This window comes from Haliotis rubra, unplaced genomic scaffold (assembly GCF_003918875.1).
Source record: "Haliotis rubra isolate DU_JTF1 unplaced genomic scaffold, ASM391887v1 Scf358, whole genome shotgun sequence".
NCBI lineage: Eukaryota > Metazoa > Mollusca > Gastropoda > Lepetellida > Haliotidae > Haliotis > Haliotis rubra.
Window position 1 is genome coordinate 265661 of NW_025767033.1, and position 22562 is coordinate 288222.

At 41.5% G+C, this 22562-nt stretch overlaps 2 protein-coding genes and 1 long non-coding RNA gene across 4 annotated transcripts; 2 read left to right on the top strand and 1 right to left on the bottom strand.

Moving 5' to 3' along the window:
- Positions 1-512: 512 nt before the first annotated feature.
- LOC124285310 lies at positions 513-8188 on the bottom strand. Of its 2 annotated transcripts, none has more exons than XM_046721522.1 (2): positions 8094-8188; positions 513-1103 (listed from the first exon to the last, which is right to left on the bottom strand). In XM_046721522.1, the coding sequence occupies exons 1-2, from the start codon at positions 8104-8106 to the stop codon at positions 727-729; spliced, it is 390 nt and encodes a 129-aa protein (XP_046577478.1). In that variant the 5' UTR covers positions 8107-8188; the 3' UTR covers positions 513-726. The 2 variants fall into 2 exon arrangements, with proteins under 2 accessions (XP_046577478.1, XP_046577477.1); XM_046721521.1 differs by lacking the exon at positions 8094-8188 and adding an exon at positions 3449-3671.
- Positions 8189-14666: 6478 nt separating this feature from the next.
- On the top strand, positions 14667-18870 carry LOC124285297. Its single transcript, XM_046721502.1, has 3 exons — positions 14667-14821; positions 16098-17338; positions 18236-18870. The coding sequence occupies exons 1-3, from the start codon at positions 14767-14769 to the stop codon at positions 18617-18619; spliced, it is 1680 nt and encodes a 559-aa protein (XP_046577458.1). The 5' UTR covers positions 14667-14766; the 3' UTR covers positions 18620-18870.
- A 56-nt stretch (positions 18871-18926) lies between these two features.
- LOC124285300 lies at positions 18927-21066 on the top strand. The gene is made up of 2 exons (XR_006900784.1): positions 18927-19698; positions 20775-21066. It is a non-coding gene; the product is annotated as an uncharacterized LOC124285300 (long non-coding RNA).
- Positions 21067-22562: the final 1496 nt, after the last annotated feature.

A 22562-nucleotide genomic window follows, 5' to 3' on the forward strand; every position in this document is an offset into this window, starting at 1 on the left:
CTGATTTTCGAGTGAAATATATCAATTTTATTATGTTAAATACCTTGCACCCATTCGTGGCCAATCGTTGAATTCAATTGCGGAGAGCATTCGTAACTACTCGTGTCATTCCGGCAAGCCGGATGGCGTCTCGTACCCCTCTAGTGGCCATGTTTACGACTGGGCCCTGTCTAAGCGCAAACGGACATGGAGATATAACTCTGAATTTCCAAACATGGCTCCTAGAATATCCTATATCCCGTGGGCAAAACAGCAATACAGTCATTTCCTTTGTAAACATGTTTCAGTGTTTAAAGTTTCTGATCCTTTAACTCAAAGTTTATGTTTAAATTGTGCTTTGCATAGTTTACCGAAGTTCCAAACTTCAACGGTGTCACCATTTTCATGCTTCGAAATGCGTTTTACTACGCGCAATTTGATTGGTTTGCCACGATTCTTGGCAATAATGGCGTACGATAGGGGTACGAGTCTTCATGTAGGTCACGGAAAGAGGCGAGTAGTTACGAATGTTGCGGAGAGAAGCGATTGGTGGCGAATGTCATTCACTTCCGGAGCTTCGTTTCGGAAGGACATCCCAATCTCCACCATATCACCAAGTTGGAGCCTAATTTATCTTGCTAATGGGTATGACAACAAATCTTAAGACTTTTGAGAGTTCGTCTTAAATCCAATCATTTGGTAATCGAGGATGATGTTCCCGAAAGTCATTACAGCCGTTTCTGTTTCCTAAAGGAAAGCATCTTGTGTGATTTCTTGGTTGTTGGAATGTCTGTCAACAAACACATCCGCAATGTCGTTCTTTCCCATCTCACGTAGTGCACGCTCCATGTACTTCACCCGGTCCCTCGTCTTCACGTCCGCCGTCAGTTCCTTCCACAACAGAAGACACTTCTCCGCAACAGATATGCGAAGCTTCTCGTTCTCTTCTGATATGCCGTCGTCGGTGATGGCGTAGATGCAGTTGACGATGGTTGTGGTGGGGATGTTGAGCATCATGGCCAGCACGACGCCGTTGAGGTTCTCCGGTCCTATATTACGGGCCAGCATCACCAGACTGGAGTCGGTGAGGACTTCTACGTCCTTCTTGGGCGGGGCTGTGTTGACTGCAACATAGGGAGGAAGTTTCTGAGTTAACACGTTTCAGTTTGTGAGAGTGCAAGTGATGGTAGTGAGTTTAACAATGCTTTCAACTAAAGTCCAGTTGAAGGAAAACCAAGTTCTATGGATAGTCAACTTCTTTATTGCGACGTTTCGGTGTAGGTACTAACACCGTTATCAAGCAAGTGATCACTTGCTTCATAACGGTGTTAGTATACCTACACCGAAACGTCGCACTCATTGCAATAAAGAAGTTGACGATCCATAGAACTTGGTTTTCCTTCATCTATACAACTTCTAAAATGCCTCTCAAAGAAATTAAAGTCTAGCTATTTGATATGGCAGGAAAAGTGATGTAGAGTTCAGACTTCCACTTCGGTGAAACGCACTGTGGGCTGAAAAACGTAGAAACTTAATCGTCAAGAACCAGGCTAGCTATTCTCGAACGTCCGTAGCCTACGAACTTCGTAAGCCCATTCTCATAACACATTGGCCTACGATCAAAGTTAAGAATTCTTAGGGTTTATCATAGGCTCACGATCGGGAAACAGGATTCGAACGCACAACAACAGGTGTCTTTTCATGCCCAGTGTAGGCAGCTCTACACAGCAATTTGCGGTTAGGCGACCCATTATCCATCCGAGTACATGTGGGTGAATGAATTTGGCTTATTGTGGCTTTGAACAGTATTCCAGCTGTATTATGACGTGTTTGATAAAACGTGGAATGTTTTAGACTTTCACCACTTTTGTGAAACAATCTGACACGGGTATTGTGCTGAGGAAACCTAAAACCAGAATCGGGATTCGAAACCATAATCACAGGTTTCTGGTGAGTCGGTGAAAAATATCTAGTTGATAATGTAACAAATAATGCATTATGGCCTTAACAGTTCGCGTGTCAAGGCTACTAGCAAAACAGGGTATCTTTATACACCTCATTTACAAAGATCGGTAAGTCCAATTACTACACTAGTCCCCGCGACTTGCAATGCTCCTGTTGTGTATTGATTGCCCATTTTATGAATCCATGGGTCATTGTAATGTCTCGCGATTTAATCGTTTGTTATTTCCGGCTAGAATATGCCTAAGTAGCCTAGGTTTGCCGTTCGATAGGTTGAGTCGCTCGGATAGTCACGGTGGCCTGGTCGTTTGTCATCGTAACCTGGTGGGATAGGACATCACTCATGTAAATGACTGGACTCTCTGGTGCAGAATCGGTAGTTGAGAGAAATCTGAAAGTAGCTGGTATATTTCTGAGTGCGACGTTAAAAACGAAAGTAGACACAAAAACATGGTTGCATGCGCGTAACTACGTAAAAGTATAATTTTGGGCTTCGTATGAAATGAAGTACATGAGGCAGATTACATGAAGTCTTTGTTTTCACTCCGGTACAAGGGGGTTCAAGTCACCTATGTGTCACTTGTCCCTTGAGTCCTGAGGTCCAGTTGTACGTCACCTATAGTGCTGGTTTCATGTCACCTGGAGTCCTGAGGTCCAGTTCTACGTCACCTATAGTGCTTGTCTCATGTCACCTGGAGTCCTAAAGGTCCAGCTTTACGTCACCTATAGTGCTTGTCTCATGTCACCTGGAGTCCTGAGGTCCAGCTTTACGTCACCTATAGTGCTGGTCTCATGTCACCTGGAGTCCTGAGGTCCAGCTTTACGTCACCTATAGTGCTTGTCTCATGTCACCTGGAGTCCTAAAGGTCCAGCTTTACGTCACCTATAGTGCTTGTCTCATGTCACCTGGAGTCCTGAGGTCCAGCTTTACGTCACCTATAGTGCTTGTCTCATGTCACCTGGAGTCCTGAGGTCCAGCTTTACGTCACCTATAGTGCTGGTCTCATGTCACCTGGAGTCCTGAGGTCCAGCTTTACGTCACCTATAGTGCTGGTTTCATGTCACCCGAGTCCTGAAGTCCAGCTTTACGTCACCTATAGTGCTTGTCTCATGTCACCTGGAGTCCTGAGGTCCAGCTTTACGTCACCTATAGTGCTGGTCTCATGTCACCTGGAGTCCTGAGGTCCATCTTTACGTCACCTACAGTGCTTGTCTCATGTCACCTGGAGTCCTGAGGTCCAGCTTTACGTCACCTATAGTGCTGGTCTCATGTCACCTGGAGTCCTGAGGTCCAGCTTTACGTCACCTATAGTGCTGGTTTCATGTCACTTGAGTCCTGAGGTCCAGCTTTACGTCACCTATAGCGCTGGTTTTATGTCACCTGGAGTCCTGAGGCCCAGCTGTACGTCACCTATAGCGCTGGTCACATGTCACCTGTAGTCCTTGGTTAGGGATTACAAAAAAATCAGGATTACAGTTTTACACAGAAATCAAGAAAATACCTTACATCTTACTGAACGCTTTCCGGGTTTGGTCCTCGCTTCCATCGTATCCGAATGTACGTCGATCCAAACACAAATATCACCTCCAAGACCGTGTACGTTCACCCTACCCCAACAAAACACTGATCCAAACAGCAGCGCCTTATAAACAGACGTGATCGTTAAAAATGCCAAAGTCTCAACACGCTTGTCCTTTCAATACCGAGAGAAAGCTTATAAGTAAATCCTTACTGAATATGAAAATACTCTCGGCCACCTTCTTCTTCAGATCTTCAGCCGAAGTGCCACACGTTTTGTTTAAGAGCTTATTGAAAGTCCAACGCGGAATCACAAATAATTACTGGTTGACCTGCCACAATGGACTCGTCCAGACTTTATTACCTCTGCCATAATCTCAACACGCACATAAAAGCAGAGAAGTGCAATTATCAGCATTATTGCTGCCAGTTGTTGATTAATTGGCCTCTCAGTCACAAACTCTATTGACTCGTGGGCAGCGTTCTAAAGGTTGAGTGGATATAATCGGCGCTTTTGTTATCGGTTATTACAAGGTAAAAATGCAAGGTAAATAAATCACTGCTTCGCGGATCGAGTGACAAAGATACATAAAGTGTTTGCAAATCACGGTGTTAGGTGCTCAGCTCCACACATACAGATCTATTGTTGTGTTTGGGTATCTCTTGACATTGTCAGTCGGGTGGATAAGGTCGTGTTTCGGGTCAGGTAACAGTGAATGTTTGATTACAGGTGGGAAGGACACCTGGTAACAGACTCCGCAGAGGTGGATGGGCGAGGGGTATACAGAAATAATGTACCCGGAATATTGAAAACAGATATATTTTTCAGCTGATGCTCCTAAATAACATGATGCACTTTTAAAGGTAGTCATCGATCCCCCACCCCAGTCGCTGCATAACCCAAACGAGGCTTAAAGTAATGTGCTATTTTTAGCGTCCGGGTTTGTATGACACATTAGTCCTGACTGGCAGTTAAAACAGCACTGGGTTGTACGAAGGGACACTCATTGCGACGTATCAGGTAGGTCACGTGTTATCAAAGGTCCCCAAGTCTTTGGGCATTGCTCGATAGCTTCCTCGGAACAATAAAGTATTTATATGTTTCCACACTTCGAAATTGGTAAATCTTTGTTGCTGATGTATAACTAGCTCGAGCATGCCTGTAACCCACGAAGTTTGTTGCTGGAGTGATGCACTCCCTGACTTTGTATACCTATGTTTTCACACTTCGAAATTAGTAAATCTTTGTTGCTGATGTATAACTAGCTCGAGCATGCCTGTAACCCATGAAGTTTGCTGCTGGAGTCGTGCACTCCCTGACTTTGTATACTAGTAACTATATTTTCTTACTTTGAAAATTTGTAACTCTTTGTTGCCAATATGTATCCAGCCCTAACATGGAGTTGTGTACTCCCTGTCTTTGTATACCTATCTGAAATGAATAAAAATATTTAAAAAATATAAAAAAATGCAATTAATTGTGATTCCTTTCTAGTTAATCCGTTAGTTTTATCATAGCTCATATGTCAAACAGTGCAACAGTAAGCCGGGACGCCAGAAGGTCTACTTAAGGGGGATTAGCAATACGTTCAAGATTATTGTTCAAGATTATTGCACTTATATATATACCGACGTGCATGCTTGTGTGTAAGGCTGCTTGTACTAGTCTGGACTGACATGTTTTATTGTGCTTGGGCGCTGAAACACCAGGTTATTGATACCTCACACAGACACATGACACCGACTCCAAACAGACAAGTCCTTGTTTTATCGCTTTATGCCGAACACCAGCCAGTCTTTTCAGAACGACCGCCTCTGGAAAGAATACTTTAACTAAAGAAAACCCCTGTTATGCTGGACATTGACGCTTACCACTATGATAGTGTAAAGTATAAACCAAGGATCGTAATCTGCGTCAATCTAGGATTCGAACCTTCAATATTCGGATTTTAGCAATATTTAGGTAATTGAACCGATGATGCCCCCGTCATGGGTTGAGGTGTTTGAGAATATTTTTTTTTAGTTTTAGTGGTTGTTTAACGCCCCAGCACTTTACCGGTCTGTGAATAACATATGCTGAATGAGACCATCCAGTGATTGATATTATGAGAAACATCTCTTGCCATGATACGTAATCAAACAAGACACCGGGCTTGACCACCCGATCCATTCAGTCGCCTCTTACAAGCATCGGCTGTAGGGTCCTATTCTAACCCAGAATCCCTATCGACTGTTTGTGACATTGTCACAAGCACCAGGCGTATTCAACCAGGTTGTCATGACAACAGGAATCTGAAATTTAACTTGTTAACTGTATGAAACACGTCTTTATAATGAAATAGTATGTTTGGTGATAAAATGCATATAATTTCAATATTTAACACCTCACATGGTTACTATATGTAGAGCTTATTTCCGCTCTGTCCCGTTGTGATATTGCTGGAATATTGCTAAAAGCGGCGTAAAAGTATGTTCACTCGATAACTCGAGTCGGATGGCACATGAACGATGACACATCTAAGATTTACAAAATATGGGTTCCAGGATTTGGGGGATGTCAGTTCGAATCCCACTGTCAACCTAATTATGGTCACTGGTTTGTAAGTACTCAACACAGGAAACAGTCTACATGCTCATTAACTTAAATGAGTGAGTGAGTTAAACTTTTAGGTCACATCGGCAGTATTTCAGCCATATCGTGACTATATCAAGTTATATATTTACAATAATTTTAGGTAAATTATATTAAAAAACTGTCAACGAAAATCAGTAAAAGAACTAGTTTATCACAGATATAATTTTAAAACTAGTAATTAAATGTAAAACATTTTAACTATACAAGACGATACAATATAAAAACAGGCTATAGATCGCCAACAACTGAAGGTAGATCACCATATCAGGGACCATAGGGACTTACAGTACGTTTGCTACCTACACGAACCCTTGTTGGATTTACACCATCCCTTTAGCCGGTGGCGATGGTAGGAAAATTTAGCCATAATTTAAAATAACAAATATTCTACGATTAAAAAGCATGGTGAGTGAGTGAGTTTAGTTTTACGCCGCTTTTAGCAATATTCTAGCAATATATCACGGCGGGGGACACCAGAAATGGGCTTCACACATTGTACCCATGTAAGGAATCGAACCCGGTCTTCGGCGTGACGAACGAACGCTTTAACCACTAGGCTACCCCACCGGCCTAAAAAGCATGGTTGAGATAAATTGACATTGAATGTTTTGGGACTTACGGACTGATGCTCAATAAATCAAACCTGTCACTCATATTTAGATTTCGAGTATAGGGGCTATTTTTAATGAGGCTGCTAATGAAGAGTCATTCAGACTGTTTGTTCCTCAGCGCGAGAGCTATCAAACCAGACAATCTAATAACTGATATAACGGGCATCGGTGAAGACAATTGGTATACGATGACCATGTCTGACCACGTGTAGTTTCTCACAATAACCGGTTGTTGGGCACACATATACCTACCCAGAATTACCGCGGGTCAGATTTCACCTTATATGAGTGACTGACTGACTGAGTGAGTTTGGTTTAACGCCGCTTTTAGCAATATTCCTGCAATATCACGGCGGGGCACACCAGAAATGAGCTTCAAACATTGTACCCATGTGGGGAATCGAACCCGGGTCTTCGGCGTGACGAGCCAACGCTTTAACCATCAGGCTACCCCACCGCCCCTGAAAAGACAGAAACCATCAATCCATTCCGTCTGAACACCTTTGACGGGGAAGATAACACTGGACAGTTCTGTGTAAAACAGACTTTTTCAACAATAGAAACAAATAAGTATTTTTTTCATGAAGTGAATAAAGAAATAGTTATATGGCTGTAGCCTATACTCCTTTCGAGGGTATTCAAGTTCAAAACAAACCATGAATATTCATAGCCTATTTCTTCCAAAGAATTATTCAGTGGAGTTATTGGATCATGACAAACTACCTACAAATAGCGAATAATTCAATAACTTGATTAACGAGTTAGAGGTATGTAAATATTCAGTTAGGTCGAAATACATTCAAATCACAGAAATGAGCGTGAATCCCTTCGTGAATCACAGAAAATCCCTTTGAATAATGCCCACGTTTGTTTGCTATATCTCAGTGTCAGTGCATATCTATATATACTTTGATATTGTAGAGAATCTGATCACGTATTTTACATATTCTAAATTATGTTTGTATGATATTACTTATACGATCTATTCGCACACAGCTGTTAACGTTTCAAACTCACGCGAAATGCACACACACCATTGTCACCCCTCTTTCTGATTTCCACGCAGGTATCAAGGAAACCCGGATCGATATGAGAGTGCAATCGATTATCACCTAGGGCTGCCAGTAACTAATTGACAGTGAGATCCCAGTGGAGTAGAATAATATAGCCTAGCCCGGTAACTCGACAAATCATATCTTCAATACTTCAACGTCAACAACACGTATTTCACTCGTATATCACAAGCTAACAGTAGCGTTTCCATGCCCCTCAGCAGCGATTTTTGTGTTCGTTACCTGTATAAAATACCTTGCATAATTAAATTCACTGTTCTTGGGTGTAAATATGTTTGACGTTCCGATGTCATATTTCTAGATTATAAACCCACCTTCCTCTGCCATTGTGCCGTGTGGTCGAAGGACAATGCTCTTTCGTTACAAATTTTGTCGTAAACAGCTCCGTGCTCGTGTTAATTCTCGTGCAGCTGACCTCGGTGCTTAGCAACGTGTACATAGTTACCGGGTTCAAGGGTTACGGCTGCTCGCTGTCATTGTGTAGCGCACTTAATCCACGCGTAAGGATTCGCCGTGTGCAGGTTTTATTCAAATTTATGATAGCTGATTTGTATATACCCCCTCCCCTACCCTTATGTGTGCATAAATGCCGTCGAAACTGTATATGTATTGATTAGTTGTTAATAATAACAAACGTACTTACAGAATATATACAGTTGAAAAACGCATGGCTATGTTTACTTAAATGGTTGGTTGGTTGGTTTGTTGTTGCTCTCAGGCTATATTGCGGCGGTCTGTAAATAATCGAGTCTGGACCAAACAATCCAGTGATCAACAGCATGAGCATCGATCTATGCTATTCTGATACGGTGACATGTGTCAACCAAGTCACGGAGCTTGACCACCTGATCCCGTTAGTCGCCTCTTACGTGAGTGAGTGACTTTAGTTTTACGCAGCACTCAGCAATATTCCAGCTATATGGCGGCGGTCTGTAAATAATCGAGTCTGGACCAGACAATCCAGTGATCAACAGCATGAGCATCGATCTGCGCAACTGGGAACCGATGACATGTGTCAACCAAGCCAGGGAGCCTGACCACCCGATCCCGTTAGTCGCCTCTTACGACAAGCATGGGTTACTGAAGACCAATTCTAACCCGGATCTTCACGGGTCTTTACTTCAATGAAAATGATAAATACTGAAATAATTACTACAAATAAAAATAATAGTAAATAATAATAACGACTTTATGTCAAATCATTCATATTGTTTGGTACTGAAGCTGTCAAAATTAAAATTCTACATAAACTCATTTTATTTTTAAATCCTTATTTTGAAGATACAGCAGTAATTTGTTGAATACTATTTATGTCCATGATAGAATAATAAATAAACAACAACCCCAAAACCCACCGAACATATCTTTAAGGTTAGTAACTGAAAAAAGACGAAATGAAAGAATAGTGCTCTGATGTTAATGCATATTGATTTTATCTTTTTTCATTATTTCGAGCATTTGAGCGTTAATAATCTGTAATGTCTTAATAAATGTGAAAACTTCCTGCCATATGGTCGAAGGGAGTTAACTCGAGATGTTAAATTGGTGTAGTGGGTTGTAACGTTGATACGTTGCTACCTCACGCCGAAGTCGCCGGTGCGAATCACAACATAGGGGTTATTTATAAAGCATGGTCTTCTAGAATAATAAAATATGAAGGATATTTTGGATGACAACGATGTTTTAACAAACCTAAACTAACGGTCAAAAGCCATTGTTTGATTGAGGATGTACTCGAACAAACATGAAATGCCCGCAGTCTTTCTGTAACATGTACATGCATGTATACAAGTCTATCCTTAAACCTGTATCAAAATAGTATACCAAATTTGGTTAGTTTAGCCATCTCCATTTCGGCCAATACACAGGAAGTGAAACATACCAACCCCTTGTAGAACTTTAATACATCTTTTAACTTTGTCTTTATAGTTGAGAGATATTTACATAAACAAATGTCACATCAGGTTTCAGTCGGTGTATATTTCGTACAGGTGGTGACTAGCACAGTCACGTGGTGTGTCACAATTTCGAGCTCGACCAATCAAAGCTCACTTCCGTTGCACGAGTTTTTCGAGCGCGTTATTTCCAGACTCAGTGAAATGAACCAGAAGTGTCGTGTTTTGACGAACTGTGATATTTTAGGTGGCGAGAATTCATCTGAAACAGAACTGACGTGTTTAGCAAAGCCCAGCAAAATGAAGTTTTTCAAAATGGATCGAATTAACTATGAATGCAGTTTTCAAAGAACGTTGTTCAGTGTGACTTTTCACCTTCCGTGACGTGGCAGGGAGCGTTGTAAGGTTAGTGAACTATAACGTACGATGAATGTATCTATATATTGTTAGAGTGAGTGAGTTTTGTTCTACCCCGCTTTTAGCAATATTCCATCAATATCACGGCAGGAGCACCAGAAATCTACAGGATGTCAGAGCGAATGTTAGAGCTAATGTCTATCTCGTAACTATTTTGTATGTGACGCTACTACCATCACTTATCTATCTTGTATGTGACATTACTACCATCACTTATCCATGTTGTATGTGACGCCACTACCATCACTTATCCCTTGTGTAGTTTTGAGGAACTACCACCACGTATCTATCTTGGCGGGTAAGGTCGAAGGCCAGATACCCTGGCGGCGTCAAGATGGTGCTTGTTGATATCTAGCTTTGCCCTCGACATTATCTAGGGTATGTGATAAATCCCGACTATGTCAGCACAAAAATCGCGCCATCCTTTCTAATTCACCACCACTTTCTATCTTGTAATTCTAAACCAACTAACAACACAAATGTGACGCTACTACCATCACTTATCATCTTGTATGTGACGCTGCTACACACATCTATCTTGTATGTGGCACTACACACATCTATCTTGTATGTGACACTACATCACTTACTACACACTACACACTTATCTATCTTGTATGTGACACTACCATCACTTTCACATCTTGTACGCTACTACCATCACTTATCTATCTTGGTGATGCTTTTCACTTATCTATCTTGTCTCTATCACATCTACCAACCACCCCTCCCACACCTACCCACACCCACTCCCACCCAAGTTTTTAGGAAAGGCGGGTAAGGTCGAAGGCCAGATACCAATGTTGTTGGGAACACCCTTCCTATTAATTCAGTTTCAAGGTAGGAATGGTTTCTATAGGAATGCATGGTATTGTATGTAAATGATGCGTATTGCGTAGTTCTGGAATGATCAAAACAGCTTTTAAAGATACATACTCTTAATTGTACGGAAAAGAAAGAATCACCAACTATCCAACCTAATATTGAGATTTCTGTTTCTGAACCATAACGGCTTTTTGGGGGGCTTAGTATTCAGAAATTGGATCTGCATGTTCAGTCAGAGTCATACATACTTAAGTTCCCAATATATCACAATACGGTTACCTGTATCACAGTATATTGCAGTACAATATATGTGCTACTACAGAGCCTTAGTCTCAGTTATAGAATATGATGGTGAATACACACATCAACGTTTGCCTGCGAAATTGTGCTGAGGAGACTGAGCAAAGCGAGAGGCGCCCAAGTAAAACATGAACTCGATATACCGTTCAAAACGAGAAAAGACGCTCGAGTCATTGATATACACATGGGAAGATTTTCATACTGCGTAAAGCCGGGAGAATGAAGACACATCACCGGATACTTTGACAGGTGATTTAGAATTGCATTTATAATTAATGGTTAATGTTCAAGTTAGCAACGATGTTGCGACATGCATGCATCAACTTGCCAGAGTGTATTTTCCGAAGGTCTTCGTCTTCCATGTCCAGAAAGGTTAATATTTAGTACTGTCATCCTTTAAATCAGTTCAGTTAACTGTAGTGCACATACTGCAGTTATGAAATTTATACCTCGATGCAGGGGGCGGATACAGGATATTCGTTGTTGTGTGTGTGTGTGTGTGTGTGGGTGTGTGTGTGTGTGTGTACCCTAATCCTCGGAACCCAGGGCATATATTATAGACTATACCTATTCCATTACACATGATCGGAGGCAGCGGAAATATATACATTGCCCTCGGTTCTGAGGATGGTGCACTTGACTTGAGTGTCTTACATCTCGTTTATATGTACTGAAATGGTCAGTTTGGATTGAGGAACGTTTGTACAGAAGCGTTCAAGCAGTCAGCGGGTACCATGTGGACCATGCGTGATATTGTTCCATGGAGGACATTTATCTACTCAGAAAGGAAGTGATTAATCTTAAATACTTCAGTTTGATTTTCAAAGTTGTATACAAAACACGTTTGCTTATAACTGGATTTAAAGTTACAAATGACCTTAGAATTATGTGTTCAAATCCAAACTTTAAGGTTACTTGTTGAGCTTTGACCATATATGATCCTAAGGTTTTCAAACAAAGCATGAATGAACAGTAGTCAGTGAATGTGACTTGTCTACATAACCCACGGACAATCTTTGAATCTACTGATATAGGATGCACCCTTGGAACAGCCGCCGTCTGTGTTTCTGAATGAACATCTGAACAACACTTTTAAGATCAACATCACATGTTTGCATTTTCAACAGTGTGAGTCCAGCCAAGCTTTCTTGACCCATAGTGGATCGCAGGTGTGACTTGACCTGCCTTAAGGAGGAAAATGTTCTCTCTGCCTCTACACTCATGACTGGCAGTGTTGCAGCAACTCTCAATACCTGTCTGATGTTCGGGTAGACATCAATATCAGCTGAAACAAAGCAGCCCTAGTCTCAGGGCGTACCGTGTGCTTTTCCCAGTACGCTTTCCACTCTCTTAGCTCTGATGATAGAGCAACTGGCATAGGCAGATCATCCTCCCAGAACATCAGTTTGAATTTCAAGCTCTCTACCACGTCGACTATGACGTCAGGAAGAAGAGACAGTAGATCAACCCCGCATCTGTTTTCAGGTTCAAACCGCTGGTGCAGTTCAGTGTTCTAATGATCAATAAAAGGAATGATGATGGTCCTTTTTACAGTACACTTCAGGGGTGTCTGATGGGGTGTTGTCTCGGTGTGTCATTCGCTTTGTCACCCTGGGAGTCTGTATCTCAGAACCAACAACTTGGAGTAAAACGTTCCTTCAGGTACTTCAGTTTCTCAGTATCACTCATCGATGATAATTTTACTTTCCCTGATACAATGTCACCGATATCATATATGTCTATCCCGGTAGATGCTTTAAACGTTTTAGATTCAGGCTCTGTGTCAGGGGTATCCATGTCACCGTGACATGTTTGAACACCAGGCTTGTCATCAAAGATTCTGTCTGATTCATCACCTAACCTGTCGGATATTGGAATTTCAGAATCTTCACTGGGACTCTCTTTCCAGGGATGATCTGAATGAGAATTGTCAATTTGTTTGGTGAGATTACAAGACTCTTCCTCACACGAAACAAAATGATTGGGGTTCACTGTGAGAGACTGTCCACATAATGTACATGTCTAATGCTTCATCAAATGTCCCCGACACTGGAGTTAATGTCTGGTGCATGACACTCCTATGACCGCCACATTTTCCCTTTGGGGATAGATGGAAATCAATCTTATTTGCAAACAATTGCAGGCAGCATACAGATGCAATTAAGAGCTGTATATACCAGAATTAACGCTTTTCAAAACCTCAATTTGGTAAGTGACGGCTAAATTTGATCCTGAAATCGTATCATGTGATGCTGAGGTGTAAACTACATATTCTGCTAGGTTTGTCGTCTTCTGAGCAGACGATCCAGACATAAGTTTCAGATTGTGATCTGAAATATAAAACTTGTCACGTGTTACCAGTTCATATACAACCCTAGTTCTACACTCAATGTGCTGATTTTCATCACCAAAACCTGCTAAATGATCTAAAAAAACAGTTCCCGTCACCTACACACGACATTGGTTGGTTCATCATCTGGATATAACTCACATGAAATTCTGTCAGTAATGAAGTTGGAGAAACAGATAGGCTTCAATGTTAAACTGTACTGTTTCAGCACACTTTGAGTTCTTAAAGACATTTGGAATTTCAATGTTGGCCGTCCTTTCTTAGCAGCGCTTGAAAACGCACGTAATATTGCGCTATAATGTCTATTCCGTTCATCCAGTATGATGACAGCATTGCCATTCTAGCATACTTTCAGTTTCAGCTCGTTACAGCGCCTGTGACATCACTGAATTATCTGACATGTATGTTACCCGTTGGTGCAAGGAGTTGCGTCTGGCATTGCATCATTGCTATATTTATACACAGTCTACACGACAGTGAAAAGTTTTCCGACTCTTTTTTAACCATAAAGGCATTGATGAACTCTCTTGGGGGGAGGGCGCACCCCACCCCCACGCCCCGGATCCGCGCATGTCAATGTGCTTGACGCCTTTGTAGCACGTCAACACGTGGCCCACGGCTTTTGAGATGTTGTGTGAAGCACATGTTTTACATGTGCATTCCAATATGCTGGGATATGATAGCCTGTTTGGTCCACACAATTAATAATTGCCCTTGAATTCATGTGGTGCTTAACTAATGCCCATGTGTATATAACAAGACTTGACAGGTGCCTCAATATCTATTCAACACAGACAGTAGTGGCGCTGGGTTTGCAGAGGCGTGCAATAATATACCACTAATTAAAGTAAAACGCATATTAAATTAAACTGATTTTCCCAGAGGAATTATTCCATAAGCTCTTTAACAAGAATCACTGGACTGTTTCCGAAAATAGAACGATTCGTACTTAAAATCAATAAGTTTGAATACACAGTTTCGGAGAACACTGACTGTATTGGTTTGTGTATTGATATCCTTTAACTAGTAAGATATTATTTTACACACGACTGCATCTGTCTTAAACACCCCGTCATGATGATTTATTTAGGACAATTATGCCGCACTGATTAGCTGACTTTTGAAATCGCCCGTGTCCCCAATGACACCCTAGTGCCTTAAACATTTAAGAAGTATTAGAGCTAGTCGTGAAGAAGTAGCATGGCGCTGTGTCAGACGTTGATTGTAATAGGGGTTTTACTAGGAACCTATGGCCGTAAGTAATACCACTAATTCTGTATTAATCGTGATATACGATGTATGACTGAGAATTTTAGTCTTTAGACCAAATGACTGTTCGTTACAGTCATATGACCAAATGATTGGTTTGACAGATTGACTGTAACTTATATACCTTGACAAGGATTTTCTTTGCTATTAGTCAAATTATTTGCTCGTTGGTTTAAGGTGGATGTATGTTTTATTTGGTGTTCCCTTCACTTTACATCGTTACCATGTAATAATCCGAATAATGTTCTTATGTTGTAAATACATCAACATGAATAGGAACAAGTAATACGATAACAAATGTTTCTATAAACTTGACGACAAAGCGTTCAGTTGTACTTTATACTGCAGAATATGGTTACTTCTCCAGGCATAAAAGTATCCTACAAGCCATCACGGCATGCTGACATTTTTTACATGTAATCTACAAGCCGTAATGTTTTCGTTTCACAGTATTCCTGAGATTTTTAGCATAATATGTGCTGTCTCTTCCTATATTCGTGTACTTTTCTTAGCGCCAGTCAGACTGCAAAGAGGTTAGTTGCCTGTAATCAGTACAGCCTCGATGTAAAATGTTTAGATTTTGAATAAGCGAGCTTGATTAAACGCCTTGAACCTGTTTCTGTCCTATGACGGTATTAACATACATGGACACTAGAAATGTTTCTTACTGTTATCCCTTAAACGGTTTATGGTCCTTACTCTTAAGATGACAATAGAAGTAACGGAATATTGCTTCAAGTAGAAACTGAAAAGCAGATTTGTCAACTTGCTGATCGCGAGGGTTCTTGTAATTTTGGGGTTTCAAAATCTTGTGCTCCATTATCAAAATGCCAGATCATACTTGATCATGACACACGACAAAATGAATATTAGTATGTTGTTCACGATGTAAAAGTGACAGACCACATAGCTCCTCGAGATGAGTGAGTGAGTAAGCCGCTTTTAGCAATATTCTAGCAACATCGGTCCATGAGATGAATGCCGTCTAATTGATCCTTGCATGCTGTAACCGTGAATCTAGAGTGTTCTCAACCAAAATCTGCAGTGAATATGTACGGAGAGGATTCTTTACGGTTGAAATATTCCTTTCCCTTTCCTTTTGTTTCATAAGATAGATTTATGTCTGCCGACTGTGGTGGGAAAACCGAAATGCCTAAAAGACTTCCTTGAAACCAAACAGTGACTTCTCCCAATATTTACACTTGGAAAAGCGTGTGGTCAGATTATGTACAATATGAAACTCTGTACTGTTACCATTTCAGCCGGTTGGACACGTGGTGGGAAAGAATATGTTCTTGTATCCCTTGGGAGTCATGGCGGTGCGATCAAACCATTCGATATATCTGTGACTACGCCTTCAGTGAACCTGACGTCGGCGTCTGTGACAACCTCGTGGGATCTCACCTCATCTGAGAACATCAGCGTGAGCGCAACCCAGGGACACTTGCTCTCTTATGGAATGGACGGGGTTCTTCAGGGTAGCTCAGCTCGAGGGAAAGCCGTTCATATTCAGACACCGGATGAAATAGACGTTTCTGTAATCAGCAGATTTACCTACTCTGATGGAGTTTATCTTGGCCTACCTGTTGAGAGTCTAGGTCAGGTCTGTTTCATTCTAACGCCAGATGACTGTTCAGACAACTGTCACATCGCCTTTGCTGCAACGGAGGACAACACGACGGTGTCCTTGACTCCAGGGGAGATAACCACAAACTGGGAGCATGTGCCAGGAATGACGAGTCGTAATCAGACATTTACTTTTCAGCTCGACAAACACGAAAGCTTTAAAGTTAGCAGCGCGTCTGATATTTCCGGTACGCGCGTGTCGTCCGATAAACCTGTCGCAGTATTTTCAGGGAGTGCTGGATTAAGGGGAGACAACCATGAGTCTGTTGTAGAGCAGCTTCCGTCAACTGATCATTGGGGTCGGACCGTCTACACCATTCCAACACCGAACCAACGGTCGAAATATAACATTTATAAGGTCATAGCTTCCGACGGCAACACAACTGTCTCAGTTGGTGGCCAAGTGGCTGACCTACCTTACCCTGGGTCTTTCGCCACCGCAACCCTGCCATCCGATGCTTTCCTTAAAATAACCAGCAACAAGCCCCTGCTGGTGATGAAGATCGTCCCGAGGAACACCAGTGTTGTTCAAGGGCAGGACGAATGCATGTCGCTCGTACTCTCAATGAACCAGTATATTTTAGACACGTCCTTCTTCTCACACAACGACTACAACAACTACGTCTCCATCGTCATCAACGTCACCCACAAAGATGAACTTCTTCTGGACCAGACTCCTCTTCCCGATACTACCAATTGGACGGTGAGCGACGATCTCGAGATGGCTCTGGGGGTGTTGCTGGTGGGTAGCGGCAGTCACACCCTCGCCACGGATGCCCCTGGAGTCAGGTTTGCTGCCTACCTGCACGGCGTCAGTATCAACACAAACGCAACCGTATGCATGCCGCTAGGTGTCGCCCTTTCTGTCAGTCGATGGGTAAGTTGGTAAAATAGTATATAAGAAACTAAATTATGTTTCGTTGGTTTCAGACCCTTTACATGTTAGTAAAGTTAAACTAAAGACCTCAAATTTTGCGACTTCAAATGGACCCATCACCAGAACCAAACCGGTGTTTTGCTGGTAGGACATTTACCTCCATTATCCGAAATATCTCTTCTTGAAATAATAAAGGCACATCGGCTTTTCTAAATAATATAGCATTGTAGAACGGCCTATACATTTACGTAACACCGTTATTATGGGTAATGGCATATAACATCGTCGCAATCCTTATACTACAAGGAGAATGTATAGTCAGGGAACTATACTCCATGAAATGTATAGGGACTAGTGTAATTAATCACCGGGTTGTCTGGTCCAGGCTGAAATAACCATCGGCTGTCCTGATATTATAGCTGGCTGCAGCCGTGAGCATGATTGACATTAAACACTTGAAGCTGGAGAAAGATTATTATTATTATTATAGGATATTTATATAGCGCACATACCCACGCACTAGTGCATGCTCAAGGCGCTGGTATTTTTTCCCTCGATCATTGGATGTCAATCTCAACGGCACATCGCATTATCAATCTCAACTCCCTGGGGAGTATACAACTCTTGCAGCCACTAGGCGCACCGAGTTATTGTAACTTTCTCATCCTAAAGATGCTAAATCCTGGAAAACTATCAGGAAATACGTAAAATGGGTCCTCCAATTTAGACAGACAGATTCTGTAGTTCCAGAAGCCGTTCACCATTTCAAAAATATGTATTGTTGGCAAGCGATAGGAATGCACCCGTTTCCATATTTTCCCCTTTACAGATTACACATGAAGTACTTTCTAATCTGTTCACAATACCATTGCTCTCTCTCTCTCTCTGCTTCTCTAGCCCTCAGACTGCACGTGCAGCACGTTGTGCTTTGACGAGGATACTGTCAACCGTACGATAACCCCCGAATATATCGCCAATCTCACCGAAGAGATCCGACAGAATCTGACTGTAGAACGGAAACGCCTGTCTGCGTCTATCCGGAAGAAGCAGGGTGCGAGAGACAGTCGGCCATCGGCTCAAGGTATGGGGACTATCAGTGTGTTATGCATCATTGTTCTGATAGCCAGCGTGGTGCTGTTTGACATCACGGGGATGTTTATCGGACCCACGTATGCATTTTCAAAGAAGAGAATGAGATCGAACCTGAGAAAGAAAATCAAGAAACAGGAGGAAGACACCGATCTCGTCTCCAAGTTACAGACAATTACCCATCATCAGTGAAGAGATACTGCTGCGGGCATGACACAAGACACAACTGACATGTAGGTTGACATTTCGCTCATGTTAAACATGGAGGTAATCTGGATGGCTATTGTCACAAGTTTACATTTCCACAACCTGTCGAACCTCCTGGTTAGTGGTTCTTGCCAGGGCGTTTTCTAAGGGAGGTCGCAAAATTCAGACCTGATTTTTCATACCACCATCGAGGGAATTCTACTGAGTGAGTGAGTGAGTATGATTTTACTCCGTTTTTAGCAATATTCCAGCAATATCACAGCGGTGGACACCAGACATGGGCTTAACACATAGTACCCATGTGGGGAATCGAACCCGGGTCTTTGGCGTGACGAGCAAATGCTTTAACCTCTTGGCTACCCCACCGCTAAGGCTCTACCAACATCATTCAGTCAGTTTCGGCATGGGTAATTTGAGGATGCAGATTAGCCCACAATTACGCACGCACGTACTCCCACACATATATAATAGATGTTTCATCTTTCTTATTCCACCGTAAACCGTCTTTTACTGCATTTTGTACTCGAAATAAATCACCGTTAGAAACTGCTTCGACGTAATGGGGTCCGACGCGGGTTACCCTCTGTTTCCGTTTCTGGCGTGTTCAAAACCAGAGAACGCAGTCAGATTAACAACTCCAGTCAAATATACACTGCTTTTATTCCGAGTAATCGATAATTGTGTGCTGAGGTTAAAGATGAAATTATTCAAAATCCAAACACGCCTCCAACCCATCCTCACCATGAGCATCTAGAGACGTCAACTAAACCGCTCCAGGAAACACGATCTATCATTCATTGTACCTGTGTCACGTCGGTTATGTAGCAAGGCCTTTTGAAATATTCAGACATATCGACAGCTGGCCAGTTAATGAGTGTAAACAGTCGCCGTGACATTTCTTTCCAAGCTGACGCAATAATTGATTTGAAAATCTTTCCGAAGTAATCACCAGGGGATCAATACTTAAATACTGTTTTATTATTTACGTTAACTGATTATAGTTTTGTTTTATGTTTTTGTACGCGATCCTCTACACAGTATCATTTATTTATGTTTTCTTAAAGGTCACATGCAACGTAAAACACAACTTTGCAGATTCTGATACCTTTCGGTATGAACTTACCGAAACAAATCGTCAAAAAATGCAAATTCAACTTATAAAGTTGAAAAATAACGCAATGAAAAAAACCGCGCGAAATCGGAGTTCAAACGTTTCACTAATTTTCCCCCGACTTTTCTGGGGAAAACGGGTTTCAACAGCTGGGCTGCGCTCATAGCACGTGCGCAGTGAAATAGGTTCGCGCAGCTTGGAAGCGGGTTGTCCGGTGAATACTCGGTGAAGGCTTTGGTGTGAGCTATTTTTCTAATGTTTTGTTGATATCTCACAGGCGCGAGCTTTTTTATATGTTATGACAGTAAATAAACTGTTTATATAATTTCATTTGTCTATTTCACCACACGTTCTTCTTACCGAGTCACTTTCTCAGTTCGATACTTAAAAGCAATGTCATTATTTAGCGTTGACAGAATTTCTAACTGTGATATAGATATGTCGTTGTCACAGACAAAACTCAATGTCTGTTTTATTGACACCTGTGTGTCTGCCTGCCTGTCTGCTAATGACAATATTCAATACACAGCTGCTATCACTGACCACATGCAATTTGAACTTAACACCAATCAGGCTATACACCATAAACAAAATGCATTGATTTATGGCCCGAGTTCGGTCTCTGTCACATTATGTAATTACACAGACAGGTAGGTGTGATACTTGAACACATGACATGTTATGATGTCTGTTGATTGCAACATGTTATACACAAAAAATGAGCATGTATTTACAAAACCCAACATCTCTATATATACACACACAATAGCCGTGAGGGCATCTGCAAATGAACCAGCCGTTACACTTGAGTGCACACCCACCCGCTCTGACTGGGTTCGGTATCCCGGCTGCTTCGTTTCTTGGGAAGTAAACCGAAGTACACAATATTGCACTTTTGATTTGCGATTGTACGCTTATAATTTTGTTTATATGTTTTTTCATAACCAACAATGTATATTATATGTCATGAATAAGTGATAATTGTGTTTTAATTATGTTTGATTTTTTGGTTGCATGTGACCTTTAAAGAGATAAGGACGCCCTTTTACACTACGAATGACTTCAAAATACCGTTGGCCACATCATTTTTATCACATGTCGGGTACATCTAAATTATTAGAGGATCACAGTAGATGATAGATATTTGAGTGGGTGAGTAAGTGTGAAAGTGAATGAGTGAGTGAATTTTTTGTTTAGCAATACTTAGTCTGATCCAGGCAACCCAGTGGTACACAGTATGTGTTACGACCATTGTTCCAGTGAACGTGCACGTTTTTGTATATTCATCTCAGATTGCAAATAAAATGTTACCAAATCTCAATTGCAGTTTTGTTTTAATTTTAATCAGTAATATACTCATGCCAATAATGGTTGTCACCCCCTTCAATTTATTTAATTGGAGGGGGTGTGAGGTGTATGTGGGGCTGGGGAGGGGGTGACAACCATTATTGGCATGAGTATATATATATGTTGCAGTTACCATTTGAATACGTGGAATTTGATTTTCAAACATACACAAGCACATGTAGTGATTTCCTCCTAAAAGATATCCGTACAATTATTCAGTCCGATGGAAAAGTGAGAGTGGTTTAACTGCTGGAAATCACAGATAGACCCGGATTCGATTTCCCACGAGTAAAATGCCTGAAGTCCATTTCTATTGTATCCCTATTGCTGGAATATTAGTAGAAGCGGAGTGGTCCTGTACTCAGTCATTCACGAGATCTGCTCCAATGTAGTTAAATACATGTCTGCGTTGTCATGATCTTGATTATGACGTCATTGTCCCTAAGTAGTTCTTATGGTGTAAGACATAATCAATTGTCTCCTAACAATTACACATTGTTTGCGTCCGGTGTCAGCTATACTCCGTCTAAATTGTTACTTAGGACTTAGACAGCGTGCCCAGTTCAGTGTCTTATTTTATAAACTTGACTTTCTGAAGAAATATTTCTGAAACAATTAAAAAAATATATACACACCTGAAGATTTGTTCCGTCAAGTCTGGTACCGGAATGTTAGGGCAAAGGGAGACTACTCTTGGTACACTATTCCCACTACGCGCGTTAAACACTTCAATAAAAGTGTCCATGCCATAGCGTAACAGTCAGGATAGAGCTGTAAATTAGTGTCGCCATTAATGTATTCAAATATAAAATCGGAACAACAAAAATAGAATGATTATACTGGACTGATTAAGCTTTCAACGCCAACCGGTTACTGTGACCTTCTCGAGACAAGAATTTAGACTCTATCGATCTAAGTGACGGAGAGGGGAACAGGAGCATGTTAGACTGAATACCACACATAAACACGTACCCTCCGGGATTGGATTGGAACTTTTATTGAACGTCTCCCTGTGTAGATGCGGCTTGATAAACCTCGGTTTTATTGAGACATGGGGTTCCTTATGATCAAAACAACATTTTACAAAAATGAAATATAATATTAGGTTGAAATGGCGTGGTGGTTTTGAACGTGGGTGAATCTTGTGTCCTACGCTGTGTCCTCCGCTGTGTTTTCCAGCTACACCACGTCAACCTGAAAAATCGATCTGGGGCATACAAAGTGGTGGTTGATATCATCCGCAACGACCAAAGCCATGTGAGATAATGTTCAGACTATGTAACCAGCGATCCTCATTGGTCAGATCTTACCAACAGCAAGTTGTAATACATACTAATGATAATACTAACTTATATTACCGATTAATACCTCCATGCAGCTGAGGAACACGACGTTTCGGAGTATATTCTTACTCCTTCATCAGGACGCTGGAGGCCGGGTTCGATCCCCACATGGGTACAATGTGTGAAG